Consider the following 23,558-nt stretch of genomic DNA (forward strand, 5'->3'; position numbering starts at 1 on the left):
TGCATGGTTGTAACGATGGGTCAGCTGTACAAATTGAATGGCTTTAGGTCTTTCTCGGGATTGCAAGATTCGTACGAGCTCCTTCGCCATTTCTTCTTTTAGTATTTACAAGTGAGGGACTATATCCGGTCAGGATGTTAATACACACTTAATATGGAAGGCTCAGAGCTCCTGTCATACTATTATACATCAGGTATGAAACCCTTGATCAGCATGACTTATCAAGGGATTTCTCATTTTACTACAGCTGATACAGTGCTATTGGCAGCTAAGTGGAGCCGACTGCTCTTTTCAGAGATCTCGGTCTCAAAGATCCAGAGGGCCCTAGAGACATTGGATCATTCTGTACACTATGTTAACTTAAAGCTACAACAGCTACGCACTATATGCCTTCTCTACTACACTCTAGATAAAATATCTTGATGGGGAATTAATGTAATTTCTCATAAGGTCAGATGCCCCAACTGTAAATCTCCGGCTGCTGATATCATACATACTTTGTCCCACCCTACAAGAATTTTGGCCAGGGGTGAATACGTTTATGTGCACCAGCTTGGGTCATCAAATCTTATTATCTCACTGAAGAGAAAATTATGGGGATTAAATAGGAGTACGAGGGAGGTATTCAGCGCTTAGGAATAATTATGCTGGTGTGTGCCTAGCTATGTATTGCAAGGTCATGGGTCTCCGTGATTGCCCCAAAAGCTGTAGAATGGTGTGTCCACATTCATCAGATTTATGAGGCGTAGTTAGCTTTGGCTAAAGTCAGAGGTCCCTCCTCTTTGAACATTTTTGAAAAGATTTGGAATAATCTCTGCTGGGACTTTTCTAGCACTAACTGATTTAATATGTATTATGCTATTTCTCCATACTAGTGATCACTGTGTCACATAATTGTGTGATTCAGTGGGACAAAGACATTGTCTGCAGTGTATCAGCAGCCACAATTGGAAGAGTTCCATAAAATATCTTTACAAGTCTAGAGTTGTAGCAACAAGTATGGAAAATAATTTGATACTCACAAAGGAAGCTTATGTGGAAGATTCTCTTCGTCTATGGCAAAACCAGGAAATAAGGAATTGAATTAGAGAGGGAGTATGTTATTGTTGAAACTATTAGACGGAGCGGGTATGATTCAGAGGAACAGGGTGGAGGGGTTGAAATGGCTGGAGGGATGTAAGGCGGAGAGGTTCAAAACAGGATAGATTGAGGAGGGTGTGAGCGAGGCAAGTGGGTGGGCACACTAAATAATCTTGCGGTACATCTGTTGGAGCGGGCTGGAGAAAGGGAGGGCAGGCACAAATGGTATGTTGACAAAGAATTGGGATGGGAAAGGGCAATCAGCTGGGCAAGGGGCATTGAGGGCGGGAGAGGGAGGACAAAATGATGGACAGGGAAGGTTGAGGGATGATGGGGAAAGGATGTGAGGAAAGGTAGTGGGAGAAGATAGATGGGAAGATTTGCACGAAAAGGTACTGGTGGAGGATAGGGAGGGCTGAAACATAAGAAACATGTTAATGATCTTACTTTAGCTCTCCTATTTTTCATTAGCTTTTCTATGTCATGCTTTTCTAGAAATCTATGACATTTTGTAAGAAAAGATTGAATCTTTGGTTTGGAAAAAAGACTCTTCCCCTATTATACTTCATTTAATAATTTGGTAACAGGAGACAAGCACTTTCTATTGTGAGGCCAAAGTTTGTAACATCTGACCGCATCGTTTTTCCTTAAAATGAGTACTGAGCTTATTGTAGCGTACAGTTTGTGAAGTATACTTTTCCCAATGATTATTTGTTCTTAATCGGGGGTGGGGGGTTCAAGGGCATATCAAATAGTTATGTTGCACTTAGGAAACTGAATAATGAAGTGGGGAAATGTTTAGAGAGAGACGCTTTGAACTAAATTGCCTGATACAAAACATCCAGCCAGTGCGTTTCGTTCAAATGTATTACTTGAACTTCATCAGGGCTTTTCAAGTACCAGTGGATTTGCAAAGGATCAGAGGGTATTTGTGCAGGCACAACTGACGGGCTATCAAACCCGTGGCCATCTGCATGGATCAATAGTTTCACTGATGGTTTATCTTCCCATACGCAAAGGAGGACTTTTGTGAACATGACATTCAAAATAATGGGAATATTCCAACAATCCGCTGATGCTTCCTACCTAAAACCCTCCTTGATCCTCCCTTAAACCCTTCCTTTTAGTAATAAGTATTTCGCATTTTCCAGCTACTCCCCTCTGTCCCTTCTACATGTACTACTGTAACATAAACTGATGTGTGAGAAGATCTCCATAGTCGAGCGGAGATCTCAGCACAGAAAAGATAAGAGTCGCTGAGACCTCCGCACGTAAGTGTATGAATAGCATTTTGTAGTACATTACTAGTACTATTTCAGTACTACTAAACATACTATAAACTGCAGCTTGTGAATAATCACCTAAGTGTCTAAGTCTTTGTAGATTGTTGACTTGTCCTTCTTAGCATGCAATACAGTGCTTAGTCTGCTGATGCCTACATACTCGTGCCTTCCATGTTTTCATGTCTTCTTTTTCAGTTTTCTGATCATTCTGATATCTTTTCCTTGTTTCAGATTTCCAAAAGTGCTGATACCTGTGTGTTCGCCTACCCTGAATGTCATCAATCCTTATGTTACTTGTTTCTCTACTTGGTGTTGCTGTACTGTATTTTTTGAGGGACATGGGCTCAGGATTTTTGGGCCACTTACCTTTCTTGTTTGTGCTTAGATCAGGGATTTATAAGACTCAACATGCTGCTAGGAGGTTGCTTCAGAGTACCAGAGAGGATGAAAGTGTATCAAGTGGGTAGGGAAGGAAGGGTGAGCTAATGGTAGAAAGCAAAATAAATGCAGGGGCATTTGCAGCATCCAGAAAGGACGCTTTCCAATTCCTGTTGTAGAAACTCCCATATTAATTTCACCCTGTGTGGTGACTGGCTTAATACATTTTGGACTGCGCTTTAAAACATGATGTAACTGCTCCCAAGATAACCATTAGGCTCATTGAATAAAATGACACTCTTGTTAATGAATGAACCTCCTACTGAAAAATTTTTTTTTTGCATTTTCAGCACAGAGACAACAACATCTTCGCAAGTAACGGAGGCTACAACATTGAAAGGTTTGTTTACAAGTATGAAAGAAAAGTAGGAAGAAGATTATGCGCAAAGGATGCACGGAGCGCTTATGGTAGTATGTCAGATAATCACATCCGATGCATGTTTGCAGGGCTTTAAGTCAGTGGAATGAAAAAACTGGAGGGGTCGCTCAAAGGGGCGTGGCCAATGTAATTATGGGCGTGGCTTAAAACACGTAAGCTAAAAATCAGTGCTTAGCATACTGTTGTGTCCTGCTGGACACAGTCTAGTGTTTCTGCCAGCCACTTCCCCGAGGGCTGGCCCACACACACCCCCTCACCCATCCAACACGGGTGTCACCAGTCAGGTGACCCCGCTAATAAAAGGGCCCGGGTGCACGTGCTCGCGGCTAGTCATCCGTACCACCTATCCATGTGTCCGCGTGGTCATTCCCCCATTATGTGGGCCTGGGGCCCAGAACATAACACTGGCGACGAGCGGGTTTCACCCGCGTGTGCAGCCGCCGCTTGTGAAGGTGGCGTGAACGCACTGTGCTGCCCGTGTCTCGGGCGCCCCCTGCAGCTGGCACAGATCGTTTGAAGTCCCGCGGGGCGTACTAAGAGCCCTGGTGTGCAAGTGCGGTGATCGGGAGCTCCACCACGTGGCCGTCGATACATAGCGGCGCCTACACCGACAGTGTCCGGAGACTCCGGCGTGGCGAGAGAGGAGCCGGTGGCAAGCCCTGCCACCTACTTGCTGAGCCCCCAACAGAGGCACGAGCCGAGCGGCGCCCACCCACATCGGCCGCGCTGATCCAGCGGACGCAAGGTGAGCCCCCTGAGAAGCGAGGGAGACGGGAGTAGCTGCCCGCGTCAGCAAGGAATAGACAGTGTGCCCGCAAGGGGCCAGCCGTCTTCGGTGTCCGCTCAAGCCCCAGTGCAGCGCATGCATGAGAGAGGCTGCTGCGGGCAGGGAGAGAAAGGATCAGACAGCGGCCGACGGCAAACTTAGAGATCCCTCGTCGGAGTGCACCGACAGAGTATGGAGGGCCATGTGAGCGACCGTAATGCTGGGCGGGCGCGGCCGGTCCGTGGTGTGCTCATAACCCCGCTCATCAGCAGCAAAGACTAGCCCCAATTCTAAACCACACATCCAAACAAAAATAAATATAAAAGACATTTCTCCAACCTACCGCGCTGTACACAATGGCCGTGGAGCCTCAGGGACTGCTGGTGCGAGGCACTGGAGCCCGAGAACGTTCCGGAGTGTCTGCAGCGGCCGTGTAGAGGGGAACACTCAGGGCGAGTTGCCTGTTGGTTCTTGCCTGCAGAGACACGACGAGCTGCAGCAACAAGTTACCGATCGAGATTCCAGGGTGAAAGTAGACTGCCGGGGACAGCGGTAACAAGCCAACAGCACCGCCCAGTGGTCGGAAGTGGTACCGCACCGAAAGGACGACCTCATTGTTTTTCAAAACCAATAAACAGACACTGGCCCAGCCATTCCTACAGCCTCACAATCGTCTACGATACTGCAACCCAAAGGGCTCTCATTCTTAAAGGAGACGAGCTGCCCGGAATGAGGTAAAGCTGGTGACCCCTAGCAAACAGTATAAGCACACCGAGATATAACAGGAAACACTACACCCTCACTCCAGAATTGAGGAGGACAGTAGGATAAGCACACTCAGGGCAGCCAAACCAACTATGCATAAGGAAGGCGGCAGCGAAAATAAAACAGGACTGGCCCGAAGAGCATGCTGCATCATTCTCCCTCACCAGACCCAGGCACCCTGAAACACCGGAATACAATGTCACGGAGACACAGAGAGCACAAAGGAAACAGAGAGGGTGAGGAGAGCGTCGTGCACGCCACCTGTCATTGGTCTGCCACCTACCCACAAGAAAGTTACCAAGGGTCCCATTCTCCACAGCAGCCATCTCGTAAATTCCTACGGAGACCCAATGCACGACTGCACCAGAGTGGGACAACTCAGACTGTTTTCTAACAGAGAGGCGGTGCAGATGAGCTCAGGGGGAGTCTCCATAGAGAATGCTAATTCTCACGCCTGACTGCTAGGCCCAACGTTGGCAGCCAAGAAAGCTATCCTAGCAGTGAAAAGGAAACTTAGCAACTCTCCCTCCTACACAAGGGGAAGACCATTTTCATGCTCCTGATAGCAGGACGTCATCACTGAAACAAAGACCAAACTGAGCGAAAGGGCATAAAGACAGAGGAAGTATCGAAGGGCCAGACAAGGTCCAGCGCAGGTGACAGGACGGCGAAATAATAAAGCCCAAGCAGCCACGGCGCACAGGAGAGACCCCCAGGCCGGCAGAGAGAGAAGAGATTCCCCAGGCTGGTGGAGAAAGAAGAAGAGACCACCCAGGCTGGTGGAGAGAGAAGAAGAGACCCCCCCGGCTGGTGGAGAAAGAAGAAGAGATCCCCCGGGCTGGTGGAGAGAGAAGAAGAGACCCCACAGACCAGTGGAGAGAGAAGAGACCCCCAGGCTAGTGGAGAGAAGAAGAGACCCCCAGGCCGGTGAAGAGAGTGAGAGACCCCCCAGGCTGGTGGAGAGAGAAGAAGAGACCCCACGGACCGGTGGAGAGAGAAAAAGAGACCCACAGGCTGGTGGAGAGAAGAAGAGAATCCCCAGGCCGGTGGAGAGAGAGAGACCCCCGACCAGGAGAGAGAGAGACACCCTGATGCCACTACCAATGCATCCCGTCGCAGTAAAGAGAACCTGGCTGATATTTCTCAGAAAGGTAAGAGACAAGCATATACACTAGGTGTGGCAAGTGACCACCACAGAAAGGAAAAGCAAGTAGTCAGCACCACTGCTGCCAGAGCAGAGGCAAGGAAAAGAGGAGACGGAAGGGCGATTACCCGCCATCTGCAAAGCACCAAGGAAATTCCCAGAAGGGAGAGGGGCCCTGTGTGGTCCGAACGCAGGAGGAAGAGAGTTTGTAATCACCCAACCTGCATCAAAATCGCCCAGCAGGGAGCTAGTGATTATTCAGGGAGTGCCCCCGCTATTGCCTTAAAGACTGTGGTGTGCAACGGTCCATTTGCAGGCAGGAGGAGAATCCAGCACTCCGAGTGGCGCGGCGCGTCACCACTACTGACGCAAGAACAGGGAGATAATTACCTCCCACAGCAACCCTAAATCACAGCCGGACTATACGGATCCCTCAAAGCACGCCTACTTCCACTACCATCCCTGAAATTGGCGGGCGCACCTGAGAAGACGCCCTATCCTACCTGACCGGACCGGTGAGAGATCGGTGGCGGGAGCAAATGTATAGCCCAGAGAACACAACGGAGCGAGCAGGAGGTCCCTGTGAGATTTCGTGGCCCTATCGCCACATTTCAGAGCAGGTGTAGAAGCGACTTGCATTGCGCGGCTACTGCAACACGATGCCACTGCAACACTATGCCATTGCAGCACGATGCCACTGCAACACGATGTCACTGCAACACGATGCCATTGCAGCATGATGCCACTGCAACACAATGCCATTGCAGCACGATGCCACTGCAACACGATGTCATTGCAGCAAGATGTCACTGCAGCAAAATGCCACTGCAGCAAGAAGCGACCTGCATTACAAGTCTGTCGATACTTTTTAGAGAAGATAAGGAGTGGCGAGATATAGGACAGTGAAAGTCCTATTCCAGGAAAACGGACGACAACAAGTGAGCAGTGGGAATCAACGAAAGGGGACTAGAACAAGTACTCGCACGATCACCTGAGTGCACCATCTAAGATATGACAGCCACTGGGGTGGGGTGACATCATTCTTCATAGTGACCGTCATCCACCTGTCGCCGGCTGCTTAAAGGAAAGGGCATCCCTGTTCTACTTACACAAATGCCAAATCAGAAGAACTGCACCAAGTGTCCGACGAGTATCATGACTGCCAAGATTCGCCAGTCATCCCTACTCACTGCTAGTTATCACCAGATGTGGTGCGAGTCGTCTCATGGCATCCACTCCATATCTGTCATGTGCATCACTACCATCCTTGGAGCTTCAAGTACAACACCTGGAGTCCCACACCACTTGCCAGAACAATCGACGATCCGAAAATGCAGTGACCATCCGTTTAACCGGCGCATGTTCTGATCCTGGTAGCGAGGGCATGTTTCTGACCAAGACACGTCCACCCCTGAAGTTTGCACGAGTGACGAGGCAGTGGCTCCAGAGTCAGAGCCCATATGCAGTCCCAGGGCAACTCATCCAAGGGGCCTCCCAGAGCGTGAGAGATGGACTTTACTGTGCCCCACCAATGGATTCCAGGAAGTAGCCAGGCCATCTAACCGAGAATTTCAACAGGTCACAGAATGCCAAGTCTGTCGTCAAAGGGTCAAGCGACGCAATCGTCCGGTGTGGCAGTGGACTCATCTATACGCTCCTGATGCACCCATGTTGAACAATAAACACTAATCGCCTCACAGCAAGAGTATGCTGGACTGACGAACATCTCGTAGGTGGACCATTCCTCAACTGAAGCGAAGCCGAAAGGTCCGGATATCATAAGCACTGTGTTCGTCCCCAGATATACCTGGTTAAAGTATGGACATGTGCCAAGATGTCTTGATGCTCACAGCTGCACCTGTCCACCGCTGTCCTGCGAACTACATCTCTGAACTGTGAGGCTTCCATTTCTTTTAGTTTTTTTTTTTTCTCATTTTCTTTCCATAGGTTGGACGCTTTTGTTTGTTGTCTTTTCGTTTTACTAAAATTTGGGAGGAATGTTGTGTCCTGCTGGACACAGTCTAGTGTTTCTGCCAGCCACTCCCCCGAGGGCTGGCCCACACACACCCCCTCACCCATCCAACACGGGTGTCACCAGTCAGGTGACCCCGCTAATAAAAGGGCCCGGGTGCACGTGCTCGCGGCTAGTCATCCGTACCACCTATCCATGTGTCCGCGTGGTCATTCCCCCATTATGTGGGCCTAGGGCCCAGAACATAACACATACTGTGCCACCCGTCCGGTATTTTGCTGTTTCTGTCATTGCATCCATATATATAATACAACAAATAACATAACACCTACAACAAGTCAGGGCTATTGGCTTTGTTAATAGTTGTGTGAAGTTGCATAAGATAAATAAGCAGCAATTATGGCTTAAGATTGAAAAAACTTTCACTTAAAGCCCTTTTGACACCACGACAATGTTGCTGCTCTTGAGTTTCAATAAGAGAATGGAAATCGAGAGAGAAAATGACTCTCTTGAAAGGATTTCCCTTCCTCTACAACGCTCCCCTAGCATGACGTCATGCCGTAACCTCTCCACTAGTGAGAAGTGAGCAGTGTGAGCAGCGCACATCGATGTGGCTGCTGTCACTGCAGTCCTGGAAAAAACGGACCGCCTGTGCCAGGACACAAAACAGAGCCCGCTAGAGACCCGTTTCGAGGCCTCCTTTTTAAAACGCCGGAGCTCAGCACTGGTGAGACCCGGCCCACTTAAAGCCCTGCATGTGAGAGGTGTGATCTTCGTCAGTGCTCCAAGGCATTATTCTTGACAGAAGGCTGGAAGTTCGGAGCTGCACCTGTAGTCCTGACACAATGGCTTTGCCTCTTCCTGAACGAGCTAAGTACTATAGGGCTGATCATCTTATTTTTTCCTGAGGTGGTCTTTCACCTCAGTCTGACATCAGAGTAATTCTGTGAGAGCTCAATGCCAGCAAAGCCAGGTGGAGCCATCATAGACATGAGTCGTGCTAGCTGAACACCGCGCTCTTCTCCATCTTCTCTGTGTAACAGGTGATCTCACGTTAAAGCATTCTGTACAGTTTCACCCAGTAATTAAAACATGTGGGACACAATCAGTCATAAATTGGTACGGAATTCACCCAGTTGCACTTCCACTATGGTTATTTTCGGAGAAGAAGGTACAGTCAATTATAATGATTTGAACTAATATTTTCCCCCCTAGGACAGTAAACACATGCACATTTCAAAATGTCAGATGTATTTTTTGATGTTTTTCCTTTCGGAAAAATATTGGCCTGTATTCAAATATTCAGTGCTTTAGTTCTAATCATGTTGTATTCAGGCGGGCAACTAGAGCCAAATTTCGGGGGGGGCTGAAAAAGATTTCGGGGGGGGGGGGGCTATGTCTTCCAGCCATAGGCAGAGTAAGAAGGGGTGAAAACACAACAAAAGCCTCATTAACGAGTAAATGGTCTTTTAAAGACATGTGAAGTACTCGGGTGCGGCTGCAATTAGACGGACGCCAGCCCGCGAGGCTGTCTCACCCGGGCTAACACACATAGGGGGGTGGGGGGGGGCTGAAGCCGGTGAGCCCAATGGGTGTTGCGCGCAGTGCTTAATTTGTAAAAAGTGAAGTACAGGTGCTCAAATGTTTGTCAGAGGTCACACCCACTTTCCTCGGCTCCACCCACTTCCTCCACTGGCTCCACCCACTTCCTCTCGGCCACTGGAATTTTGTGTCAAGGAAGGGGCAAATTATGCGTCAAGGTTAAGTAAATTATGCGGGAAGAAAAGGCAGATTATGCAGCATAATGAGGGACATTTCATGACACTTCATTATTTTGTCAGTTTTACACTTGTTAACACTTCCTGGCCACTGACTGCACCTTATTAATACCAGTTTAACACAAAAATATAGCAATAAGCAAAAGAAAGGTAGCCATTGAACCTTTGCAAAGCGCCTTCAACCGCTCAGCAACATGTGTTGCTTGCATGTTTAATAACTTTTGAACCAATTGCGCTAGGAATATTGTTTTGTGGAAATAGGCACATTATGAAGCAGATAATGCATTATGTGGCAAAGGCGGCAAATCTATACTTATGTGAAAAACACTGCAGCCGCACAATTGCATATTTCCAGTAGCCGTGCCTGCAGGTAGATTATTATGTACTGAGCAGTGCTGTAATTGGAAGGCTTCCAAAGTCAACATGGGAAACTGTTATTATATGTCAATTTAAACCACACCATAACCTTTTGGAAGGTGCCTCGTAGACACTCTTGTCCATGATAAATACAGAAAATAAGATAAGGAGAAAAATATTAGCAAGATGTCTATATCCATTGTTGCTGACACTTGTTACACCAACATCAGAGCGGTTGTAATAACCCACTGAGCCTCAGACACCGCTTCTGGGTTATTGAAGGAACTATGCAAATGCATCTGCATCGGGAGACCATGGCCGAGTCAGTAGACCAACAGAAAGAATTTGATCATCTGAATTTGCCATATATGCTTGCAATATTCTGACACATGGGATTTGGTAAGGGGATGTGTCACAGTATCTCCCTATTTAATGCAGTACCATCAGCAAGAGTTAAGACAGGTATCAACTATGCTAATTGCACTCTTGTTTGGAACCCCCTGTCAACATACTGAGAAACGAAGGGGCAGTGAGAGGGTTACAATACTCAGAGGGTCACACAGATCACCTGCTTTATTTTACCCTCATTGTTTGACTGACTCTCTTCGCAGAACAGTCATACCTCTTTGTCTATTCTCTATTGGAAGAAACAAGAAAACATGCATTTTCTAATACACCCAGCTGTTGATGATGATGAACCCCTGAGGCACTAACTGTGAAACACGCACATTTAGGTATGTGTGTGTGTGTGTACGCATTTCCCATAACATCGAGCAAAGAGTACTAACCAAGTATCTGGGAGCAACACTGCACTCGCTGAAAGACTGTTTAGAGTGTTGGAACAAAACAAAAGGGTGACGTGACATTCACACCTTCCGGAGTGCTATGCCAGAAATTTGAACTCATGACTTGGAGGACTAGCTGGTATATCTAAACTGGGGAGCAGGAAGACATTGAATCTCACTTAATAAACTGACATTTTTGGTCACGCAAGAGTGTAGGGTGATTTAATGATCAAGATTTTGAACACTTAAGGCAGCAGCACTATAATATTGGCTGTCTGATTTTGTTACTGTGGGCAGATATTGGTAAAAAGAAATAGGCCCAGTAACAAAACCAGCCCGTTTCAAAACCAGCCCAGCTCCCGCCCTCCAAGCTCCCGGCGTTGGTTACTACTTACTCGGTTTTGTAACGTTACTGCAGTAACAGACCAGTCACTGCCTTATTAGGAGGTTTGCTGTTCTGCTGCACACTGCATACTACAAGACGACACGTAGTGCATTCGCTCCGAACTGCAGTGTGATCATGATGATAAGGCAAGTGGGGGCCAGCGTGGATTCTAGAAACGTTACGTTTGGTTACGGCTTTACGCATTCTGTCACGGCAGCCCGAAAGGACCAAATCCACCCAAATCAGAGTCCCTCCCACCGGCATCACTGACTGAAGGCATGGATTTCATTTGATATTGGCGAAGCACACTTCACCGAGGAGACAGAGTGTGAGTAAACAACAGGTGATTTGATTTGTGTGTCACAGTGACACACGTGAGTTGCAGTGGCAGGCACTCAGGTCTAGACCCGACCCTGAGAAATATGTGCCGGTGCTAAGCACCGGAAAGCACCGGCACAAATTAAGCACTGGTTGCGCGCCTGGTTGTATTCAATAGTATTTAAAGACAGGCACGTATGCAACCGAACCTGTTAGGTAGAAAAACGCCGCCATCTTTTGATTTGTGAAAAATAGTTGGTGACAAAGCAGTGCGGCATCACCACACAGAATCCTTCCACCATGAATCCTCTCCTTATGATAGACTGTAATGGGGTCTTAGTAATTAGCAGTGGCTTAAATTACTTCAAGCGTTCCACCCATCAATGTTTTATTTTCCTCAGCATGATTCCTTAAGTGCGACGAATGTAACCGCATATGTTTCCCATGCTCACTGTAACACAGGATTCAAGCTGATAGACTGATACAATTATTAGAGCTGATGTTTAAATAATGAAAACAGAAACGGACCTTTCAATCTTCTTTTTCGTTTCTAAAATGAACAGTAATTTACAGACTAGAGCTATTTACGGCAAAATGTTCATTTTTTGAACTTTTGGACGATTACAGGAAAGACAGAATCTCCCTGCATGTTAGTACACATTCTGAGCTACAATATTTTTTTTGACTTACAAATAAACTAATTCTAATATTGTTTTGCAAAAAAAATTGCAAAATACTTTCTTTTGTGTTTAAACATCAAGTATAGATTCTGCTTTTATTTGTCTTGTCTGCAACCATGCTATCTCTTTCATATGAAAGTGCAAGGTAATATAGCCTACAGCACGCCGTTGCGCGCTATACCGGCCATTAAAGGCCCGCTCCAGCGTTAAAGGCCAGAGCCGAAAGCTCCGGCCTTTAACAAGGGAGCAGGACTTTAATAGCCGGTATAGCTCAGCTATGAAGGTGCTAAAAGGCTATTAGAACATTCTGCCACTAGAGGGCAGAATGTTCTATCAAATAAAACAAAGGCCTTTCGGAGCCCGAGGGGATTTAAAACTCCTAGTGACAGAATGTTCTAATCCGAGAGGCCTTTGTAAAACAACATTGGAATGTTGCTTTGCAGGCTTTTACCAGCCCGTAGAAGCTCGGCGCACTCCATTGTATTGAATGGAGTGCTCCACATTCCAATGTTCTAATAAGGATTAAGTGTTTTTTCAGAAGGGTGATGGTGTGACTATGCATTATGAAGAATGCATGGTCACCGGGGTTGCTTGTGTTCCAGTTGAGAAGGGACTTGTTTGGCATTTTGGGAAGCACAGTTCCAATTGGAGCAGGGCCAAGGCAAATTTGCATAATGCAGATTTCTTTCTGTGGTGGCTTGGTGGGCAATGATACAAGGCACTGGAACATTGTAGTGTAGTTCCCATTTCCCTAATAGGCTCTGCGCATTGGAATAATATACCCTATAGATTTGGCGTAGGACTGAGGTCAGTATGCCCCTATCGAGTATATTAAACTTAATTAATTTGTACCAGCTAACTCAGAGGCCCCTAGAAACTCCTTGTAAACAAGAAGGGAGTAGTTTATGGCAACCGCATAAACATGACAACTTTGTTTCCCTTTAGAACCGGAACACTGTCAGAATTGTGGAAACAACGGATATCAGTTTCACTCAGCTAATCGTGCATGCTTAGTTTCTTCAGAGTTACACAGAAAGAATAGACGGGCGTTTCAATAAAAGGATTTATTGAACAGTCTTGTTTCTCGTGTAAGAGATATGAGCTGTTACAATCGCAAGACAGTATGCGAGATATATTATGTGCATCGTAAGCAGTAGGAAGAAATAATGCTGCGCTAGCATTATCTTTTAGCTATGACAAATATATCCAGATACATAAGTAACATAAGCTAAAAATGCGAGTACTCATAAGATGCTTCTCTAACTAGTTCTACCCCAGTGTACCTAACCTAAGTATAGTACAAGGTAAGAAGTAGGTGATGTATTCTATAGTATGGTAGGCTATAGTATGGTATGCTAAGTTTTAGTATGCCAAGAGTCCCTCTAGGTTCTAGTGAGCTCCATACCTTGAGAATGAGAGAGTTGGGAATCTCTTTCCGGATCGCGAACTCTAACACCCCGCGAAGGGAGTCGGAACACTGGAAGCTGGATTCCCTGCGAGCATGGATTACAGCGTCTCTTGTCAGTGCCTTAGGCCGGGACACAGGCTCCTCTAAAGTCGAGGTGTCCTCCTACTTGCTTGGGCAAGGAAAGGTATATTTATACCCGGTAGGTGCCTTGGAATGTTAGCATAACGTAAGGTCAGGCAGAGGAAGACGTCAAGAATGAACCCTTAAGGAATAGCGGTTCAGGCATAATAAATGAGTTCTTGGAGAAATCAATAATCCTGTGCTAGGGGAACTCCCAAGAGCTTAAGAGTCTGGTTTCTGAGAACTAGCTGTGACGTTGGGATGGACGGATGTAGGTGACCATGCCTGTATTTGGATAGCATGTCTAATGCCTAAATAAAGACTGGGAACTTATGCCTATATAAGGGCAATGCGAATTTGCCTATATAAGGACATGTATCAGGAAAACCTATATACGGACACCTAAATCAGAATACAACACCCACTCCACTTTCGAATGAACGATTATACTAAATGCTAATCATAAAATGCTACACATTAATTGTGTACCACATGTTGGTAAAAACATTTGTAAAAGCATACTAAAAGAAGTTTAAAAAACTGTTGCTAAACATGTAATGCAAAGGTACATTTTAAAGCAGTTTTTCATTCTAAGCATATATCGGACATAAATGCAATAGGAATGAATAGAAATATATACATATGACGAAATGGTCGACAAGTATTCAAAAAATCAAAGCCATTTCATAACATGGTACTAAATGAAATTGTGGTAAATAAGGTGACAATGTGTCCCTGGAAGTATTCAAAGAAGTCCGTTCTATATGAGTAGTTCTACTGTAAGCAGATTGATTTGCCATGTATTTTCAAATTTAGAAAAAAGTCAATTTTAGGAAGAGTTCCAAGTTCTGTTCTGTTATGAAAATATGGAGGCCAAATTCATTGCTTCCCTGGTTCACTGTGAGCCGAATCAAAGTCAGTGTATGGGTCTGGAGAAAACATGAAATCATCAACTCTTGTAGACAAAAGATCGTCTACCGATGTCGGTGATAGTTGGAATACCTCGTTTAGAAGGTTAACTGCACAGAGATGTGAAGCATCACCTTCAGCATTGGATGCCACAGCAATGTTTGCGTCCATTGTTACCTGTGTGCCTGTTGATCCATCTCGTACCTCAGCAGCAGCAGGAAGCGTCTGTGAGATCTCAACGAATGTCGTCATCACGATTGGTAGCCTCTGGGGACAACACAGAGCATGGGCCGTTATCGGGTCCAGCAGAGTATCGATATCTGTTGGCATGACTGATGGAAGTGTTAGACATATGTCTAGCACGCATTTTTCACTGCAAAGCAGGCAGCGTAGAACAGGTAAGATGCAATCTTGCCAGATTGGTCTAAATGACAGAAACCATTTTGTATTAAGTTCCCGTAGACGAGGTGTGCCCAAAAGTTGCACTATGCGCTCACGGCACTTCCGTTCTAGGAGAGCTTTCTCCAAGTTGCTGGGAGTGACGCCGGTGGATAGGCTTGCCATAGTGTAGTAGTAGGAATAGAAACAGGATTCCTGCAATGAGTGCCAGAACTAATGGCAGACCACCAAACACCGAATGCATGACGTTTGAAATGATTCCGAGGACCTCCTGAAGAGGCGTTAATAGTCCTGAACATATGGTCTTAAATACATGTACAATCCCTCTCGTATCAGACATGTTTAAGATACTTCCCATCATTTCTACGAAATGTATAGGGCAGTTTATACTTATTAGAGCCTGTATCTCAGCCGAAGTCCTTGCAATTTGTAGATCATAGATTTCTTTGGCCGAGGTCAAAGGCACGGTCTGTTGCAAAATCATGGCTTTCATTCTGCTTAAAGTATCAAAACGTATAAAAGAAACATTCGATGAAGGCCATAGAGGCGACTCCCTGACTGTGTCTATTTGGGGGAACAATACTTGCATACAACAAGTAACCCTGGAGCTAACCGTTACCAGATATGGGATTCTTGGCAACATGCCACAGCAACTTTGATCATTCAACATGAGGTAACTCCCGTTAGAAAGTTGGCCAAATGTTGGATTAATCACAGCAGCTGGTGTACCCTGCAGGTGGCAGGACAAGTTGGCCACAGAACCATTACAAGCCCCGTGTAAAGAAATGTCCGGACTTATGAGTGTTCCGCTCAGTGCATTTTCACAGTGTGTACCGCTTACAAACACTTCACGACCCCCACTCCAACATCTGTATTCGTAAGGTAAAACCCAGGATGTCTTAATGTATTCTTTACCCAACCTCTCATATTTGCCTGATTGCATTTGTTTGAGGCAATACTGAAAATGAAAAGTAGTGACAGGCAGAGTTATTTTGCCATAGATAAGCCATTCTGTAGCTGTTTTTTCTGCTATCATAAATGGTAATTTTTCCAGTTTTTCAATGCTCAGCACTGTATACTTTGCTACCTTTTGTGCCAGTTCGATCTGTTTATCCGTGAGATTGTATTTTGAAAACAGAGACGACGTGTTGATAAAACGCCAAGGCACATAGTCTGCAAGCAAGGATTGCAGCGTCCAGCCTAATATAATAGAACGTAACTGAGATTGGCCTTGTTGTGACATGGCTAAATCTTGTACCAGTATGTTAATAGCAGAGGATACAATGTTGTCCAGTGAATATATTCTGGATGACAAAGTTGTTAACCCATTGTCGACCACAGTGAGTGATTTCTCTGAGTTAATACAATCAAGCTCACGTATTCTTTCTGCGGCCTCTGGCTGTGAAACCTTCCATATTTCATTATAAGTAGCATAAATGCAGGCATATATGAAACATTTTTGATGCGGTTTTGTCGGTCCTAGCAAAAAATCCCTAAGGTCTGCGTTTTCTTTAAGTAAAGATATGTGTTGTTTCACATCCTTGAGTCTAGATTTTTGTAGCCAGTCGAGGCACAATTTTCCTACACTGTAGGTTGTTGCTACCCCCGGATGCTGTCGTTGAACATAACGTGGATCTGGCCTATGGATAGTAAAGCCCTGTCTTCTATTCAGGAATCTTTCTTGACAGATGTTTGTGTCTGTGGGCCAGAGCAACCATTTTTCCCAAACAGGATGTGATCTGTTGGTTTGTAGTACTGTGTCTACTGTGACCACTCCCTGTGTGGTGCTATTGCTTGCAGGTGTTGGCACAGAAGGAGTGTTCATGTCTTTGATCTTGGCTAATCCAAGGCAAGACGTTTGTTGCACAGTGTCATTCAAAAACATTATTTGCTGTGGGATGATACAGGCTCTAAACAAAGCTTCTATCCCCTGCACTTGCCAATCTTTAGAACCCTAGACAGATTTTGTGTCGATTGTGTCTTTCCAAAAGTCAACTCCTTGTCTAGACAGTTGGGCAATCAAGGGCTGCAGAATAAATCTGTTTTGTATTAGTTAACATATTTTTCTGTCCGGTTTTGTTTACATTTCTATAGAAGAATGTTTCTGGATCAGATGTATTATACCCTGAAAAATATGGAAACTTATTTGCAAAAGTTTTTGAACTACCCTTTGGTGGTGTAATGATGACCATAGTGGCTGTGACAATAATGCTGTTCGTAGTCTGAAGAACCCTCTAAGTTTTCATTGTTAGAGAACGCAGCAGACCTTTTTAGATCAGACATCATGTTATTAACAGTCTCAAAGTCCCAATCATCAGAATAGGTACTGGAGGTAATAAAGTCACTTAACCCCTTCCGTGCTCATGACGAGCTCAGCTCGTCATGAGCCACAATGGAGCTGTGCTCATGACGAGCTGAGCTCGTCATAATGTGGAAAAGTGGATTTCCCTGGTCAGTTATGTCCCCTATCTTGGACCCCAACGGTTCTATATGCATGTTACAAGTACATGTATGTTCTCTCCAGTTCCAGTTTCTAAGACGCAAACATATGTGTGTCTACTGTCAACATGTTCTCTGTCAGATCCGCCATCAATGGGCTGGATATTCGATTCCTTAGTATGAAAGGCCACCGACTTTATATGGCTAAGTTACTCCATTTTTACAGTTCAGGCGAGTAGGCCCGATTCTGTCCTCAAAGCCTTTCCCTGCTCTCTGTCTCTGACAGCTTCAGCTTGAGCTCGCATCTGTATCCATGAACTTTGTCCTACTCCCTGTGCAGCTAACGGTGCCTGCCTCGGCTAGTTTTCGCCTGTCTGCCAAGAAGTTGTATTTCACCTTCGAATTATCTATTTTGCTCTCCAGCCGATGCATTCCTGTCCAGTGATTTAGGTAAACATTTCCTTTAGCTCACAAGCAAAGGACTCAGCCTTTCCGTCCTCCTGCAAGTGATTCATAGCCCTGTTGCCATGGAAAGTTTTCTATCCCTCGCATCTCATATAGACACTTAGACGCTTGTACAACGCACACAGTCAGTATAGAATAGATTCTGTCCGAGAGTCCTTCCTTGTGGATAACATAGTTCTTTAAACATAGGATGTTAGATATGATTTGGGATTAGGATGACTTGACCCCAGACTTCTCGTCTCCACATGTAGAGCTAAATGTCAAGTCCCCTTCACCCCCTAGTTGCACGTCAATTACACGTCATGCTGCCGCGCGCGCATCTATGCCAAGTATTATCTTATAGATCCACCTATGCCTGATAATTCTAACCAATCATGTTTCTTTTATTCCTTATTACGCCTAGTTTCGATTATGTCACTGTCACGTCATTTTTCTTATCAAATGTTACGCCTTCTACATTCGTTTCATTGTAATGTACTTATTATAAAAATACATGTCTGTTAATAAATTATTGTACTTCACTTCCTGAACCTTCGTGGTGACGGAACCTGAGGGCCGCGACTCGAGTCGGCCATTTTGAATGGAATAAAGCCCATTAGAAAACCTCTTATACCACGGATTCTGCCTCTCGTTATTTTGAGCTATTTTACTTTAATTTAAGATTCCGCATGAAATTCAGTCCGGTAATATTTATTTTATTTACCACATAATGGCGCCCGAACAGGGACACTTTCTCATCTCACGCGCCGGCGGTGCGTTGCAGGCCCGGTCTCCTGCCACAGCTGGACGGACCATAAACGCGTACCAGCAGGATTTCCTGTAAGCTCCCTCCGGTCAAGCGGGGGCGACTGAGGCTGCGATCAACCCAGACGAGGCGGTGAGAAGTGCGAAGTATCCCGACCAGAGCCTAGCTGAGAGAGCAAGATCCGAGGTATACAGAGGCCCACCAGGTTTTCCGAAATTCCGACGTCCAGAGGGTCCGATGTCCGCAGTTATCGAGTCCTGTCCATTCTCTGAGGCCTTCCGTTTCAAGGAGCTACTCGGTGAGTACCATCGCCGGGGAGGCGTGTTGACGCGCACATAGGTTGTGCCGGTCAAGACGGATTTGGGTACACAAATCCGGTCTGCACTGTTTAGCAGTGTATATGTACTGTTTAGCAGTATATCAAGTATTCCGAAGTACTCAGTTATTGTCAAGAATTCAGCGTGGTGATTAGTTAGGCAGACTGTCATCATTGTCGATCATTGTTATAATGTTTAATGTTTAATGTTTAAAGTATTCAGAAAATGTCTTGCATATTGTGGTATGAATGACTGTTCATTGTTCACTGTTCATTATTGTGTTTCTCGTATTAAGTAAGTTCAAGAGTAAGTATCAGATCAGTTGTCAATATGCCGCTCTTCTCGAAGTTAAGACAGATTACTACCAGAAAAGGGGTGCTTGAAGAAGCAGTTCCTATTCCTCCTAGAGACACTCCAGGACATTTCATGTACCATAAACATGGCATAGATGCCATATTGTTTCTTGATCTATGGGTAGATTATACCAAGGGATTACCGGAAAGTCAAAGGTGGCCCATAGCGGGAACCTGGGATGCAGAGTGCATCATGAAAGTGGAGGAAGAGTTATGGAAAAGAAAGGTCAGACAGTCACAGAAAGACGCCGTTGAGTTATGGCGTAAAGAATCTCATAGACGAACAGAAAAAGCACGTAGACAAGAAGAGAGGAGTAAAGAAAGTTCAAATAAAGTTCAAGAAAATCTATTAATTGAGGAAGGTATCCGAGTGAAATCAGAACAAGTAAATAGACAAAGAAATGCTCTTATGAATGGTATGTATCCCCTTCTAGCCGAAGGACTACCTAAGGCTGTTACGGAGGTGCCAAAAGACTTGCCACCCCCGTTATTTCCAATTAAGGTACATCCAAAGGGGCATCCCAGAACCGCAGAAGATGTTTTTCTTTCCTCATATCTAGACGATGCAGCCCCCGAGTATGCTAACGCCACACCACATAGACCGTCTGGCGGAGGGGTTCAACGTCAGGATCAGGTATCTGTCCCCGTGCAACAGCAAGTCCCGATACAAGCATCGGCAAGCACATCTGTTTCCGCATCTGTTTCCGCAGTCGACTCTACAGGGGTATCGACACCCATAGTTGCTGTATCACGTTCGACGAACCCTTTCACACCCGACGCCCCAGATGGGGCCACGGGAGGTGCTAGCAGTATTTTTACACCACCTAGAATAAATAAACTTGTTTTTCAAGAGTCAGCACATTCACGTACACCTAAGTTCGTAAATGAACGTACGCTTAAGGAACTCCTTGTAAATTGTAGATATGACCCCGTGGTTGGTAAAGAGGACGAAATGGTCCTGGCATCATTACGTATCAGACGAGCCGCAGAGTATTTAGCAAGGTTACCAGGGATGACTACGCATCTAGATAACATATACCATTTTGTTCAAACGGGACGAGATCCAGGATGTATTAACAGAGCTATGGAATTCCAGAAAGTAGAGATACAGGGGGAACTGTTACGTTTCCTCATAAACTGTGTGATCAGAAATCAAGATCGTCCGGGGGTAGACCGGAATGCAATGCTTATTCTTACAAGATGGAGTCAGAATATATCAGAAGGGAGACACGATAAGCAAAATTGTATAATAGCCATGTGCCGAAAAATACGTAAAGAAAGAGAGCGTATTCATGAAGAGAGATTGGGAACAGACGAGTTTGAGCAAGATGAAGTGTCCGAAGCAGGGAATTCTGCAAGACAGTCAGAGACCATAGCCTATGTAGGCAGAGGAAGATCTTGTGAAAATACTAGATGTTTTTCTGATCCAATACACTCTGTATGTCCAAATAATAGCAGAACGTATCCGACGCCTGTAATAAATCTGAAGTCTCCTGAACATTCGTTTCAAGCCGCAGATAAAATACTACGAGAACGAAGAGGTTACCACCTCCTCGATTCCATGGATGAGCAAGAATTAGTCAGATCAGCCGTTCATTGGATTGTTAGTCCTGAAAAATACGGTGATGAGACCGTAGCACACACGTTTCTCAATCTCAGTACAGATGAACAACGTTTAGCTGGAATCTATATGATTCAGCAACTCCTCATATTATATAAGAGCCAACATGCTGACCCTGGTCCTTTACCTGATATATTAACGGAACTACTTACGTACAGATGGAGAGGTTCTAGTAACAAGCTAATTAAAGAGATATTAGTGTCACGTAAGCAGTATGTTCTTTTTGTAAGTCCGGATTCTCTCTCCCTGCCCCCCAGAGAAAGAGCACCGTACTTCATGGATAGACAAAATCCTTTACGGGAAGTGCACCCAATAAAAGGCGAAGACAATGAGTTTCACCGTGTATTTGTTTACACACCCATATCAAAAATGGAATTATTAGAAATGAAAAAAGTAGTACCTAGTCATGACAAAGACCCAGCGGGTTTCCACCGAGAAATTAAAGACATGTTACTGATGGGAGAGTACACCTTTCCTGATATTATGACAATATTAAAGGTGCTTTTGCCTGCTGGCATTTATGAAAAACTGAAAGAAAAAGAGTGGGAAGTGGGAGACCAAAAGATAGACTGGACAGCATTAGCAGAGGAAGAAAGGGGCCGAACTGCAGGTTCGGGGCTCGGGGATAAAGTTAAACTATTACCAGGTTTACTAGTACAGGTACTGCCACGTTTATTAACTACAAAAAAAGGAAGATTGGGGTGCAATCACAGCCTGTAAACAAAAGCAAGATGAAGACACAAGCGATTATTATGCTCGATTTGAAAAATGTTTTGGTATAAATAGTGGTATAAAAGCAAGTAGTGACTCATATCCACATTTATTTGTGACAAAATTAGTGGAAAATGCATTGCCTCCAGTGAAGAATAGAATATTGAAATTCGAGAGTACCTGGCAAAGTAACACTCCGTCGCAAATGCTACAAATGTTACAGTATCATCACAATAGAATTAGGGATGAACAAGAACACGAGCATAAACGCATGAAGGATACAAAAATGAAAATGCTAGTTTCTCAGACAGTACCAGCAGATGGTCACAAAAAGGGTGTGACACATTCTGGTGATTCTGCAGTTCCTGTAAAGGGAACCTGCAATTACTGTAAACAACTAGGCCATTATGTACATGATTGTCAAGTCCTGAAACGAAATATAGCAACAGGTATTGCAAAGGAGAGACCACGATTAGTTAGACAAGATCAGAATGAACAAGGAGCTATGCAGCATGGACAGTCCATGCCAGTTCAGCAACAGTCTATGCCAGCCTCACAGCAACCCATACAGTTTGTGCCAGCTGCACCACCGTTGCCTGCTACTGCCACACAAACCACAACACAACAAATGTATCAGACTGCACAGTATGAATACCCTGAGTATCAGCGTTACGCATGAACCAGCCTAGAGAGGGAAGTTGACTTACCGCTTATCGAGATTCCGGTAGATCAAGAAGGACCTTATGTACATAGTGAATTATTAGGTCATGACAGAAAATTTTTACTCGATACAGGGGCAAGTCGAACAACCATAAAAAGTAGTGAAGTTCCAGGGGCACCCCTCTCAGGCTCTCAAAATGTTTCCCTTGGTTTTTCAGGAAAACCTATTGTTAATGAAGTATCACAGCCTCTACCACTTACGATAGGACCTTTGACACGAACTACAGATTTATTGCTTACTAAATCATGCCCAGAAAATTTGTTAGGAATTAAAACTCTGAAAGCACTAGGAGCCATAATATGTTGTTCTCCGGAAGGAGTAAGGTTGTTTTTGCGTGATTTTAAAGGTCACTATGTGTCTAGAGACATGGATCCCCGACTACAGATTTTACCAGTACATCTATGGGCACAAGGCCCTACGGATGTTGGCTGCATGAACATCACACCCTATCGAGTTACATTGAAAGCAGGAGTGGTATTACCACGAATGCGACAATACAAGTTACCGCATGATGCTGTAGTGGCTTTGTTGAAAATCATTGATGAACTAATTGCCCAGGGAGTAGTTGTAGAAACTAACTCCAATGTGTGTAATTCACCGATAATTCCGATTCTTAAACGAACTGATCCGATGGCCCCACCAGTATATCGATTAGTTATTGATTTGCGTGAACTAAACAAGTGTATTGTACCACAATTCCCTGTGGTCCCTGATATATCATCATTGTTGACAGCAATTGATTCCGAAGCAACATTCTTTACTGTAATTGATCTCAAGAATGCCTTTTTCAGCGTCCCAATAGATCCGGAAAGCCAATACTTGTTCGGATTCAGTTTAAATGGGCGCAGCTTTAAATTCTCACGCGCTCCCCAAGGATTTACAGAAAGCCCCAGCATCTACAGCCAAGCACTGAAACGAGAACTTGACAGTATCCACATGCCAGTCAATACTGCACTGCTTCAATATGTCGATGATCTGCTGATCACCGCGAGAAGCGAGCCAGAATGTGAAAAAGCTTCTCTGACAGTTTTACATTTCCTAGCCGACAAGGGGCACAAGGTGTCCCCTTCTAAGCTGCAATTCTGTGTTCAGCGAGTTATTTATCTTGGTCACTCGCTGTCCAAGGAGGGAAGGCAGCTTACACCAGATCGCATCCAGTTAATTGCTAACATGTCAATACCCCAGACACAAAAGGAGGTGCGGGCTTTCATAGGCCTCAC

The 23,558-nt window shown here is 45.0% G+C and overlaps 1 protein-coding gene across 1 annotated transcript in view; it reads left to right on the forward strand.

Annotated features, from left to right (window-relative positions):
- IMPG2 (interphotoreceptor matrix proteoglycan 2) overlaps positions 1–23,558 on the forward strand; it is a 771,041-nt gene that overhangs the window by 369,129 nt on the left and 378,354 nt on the right. Inside the window, exon 8 of the mRNA XM_085622398.1 lies at positions 3,092–3,141. Within this exon, the coding sequence (XP_085478524.1) occupies positions 3,092–3,141 (50 nt within the window). The remainder of the gene's footprint in view (positions 1–3,091; positions 3,142–23,558) is intronic.

The sequence above is a fragment of the Triturus cristatus genome, chromosome 8 (genome assembly GCF_964204655.1).
Source record: "Triturus cristatus chromosome 8, aTriCri1.1, whole genome shotgun sequence".
Taxonomy (NCBI): Eukaryota; Metazoa; Chordata; class Amphibia; order Caudata; family Salamandridae; genus Triturus; species Triturus cristatus.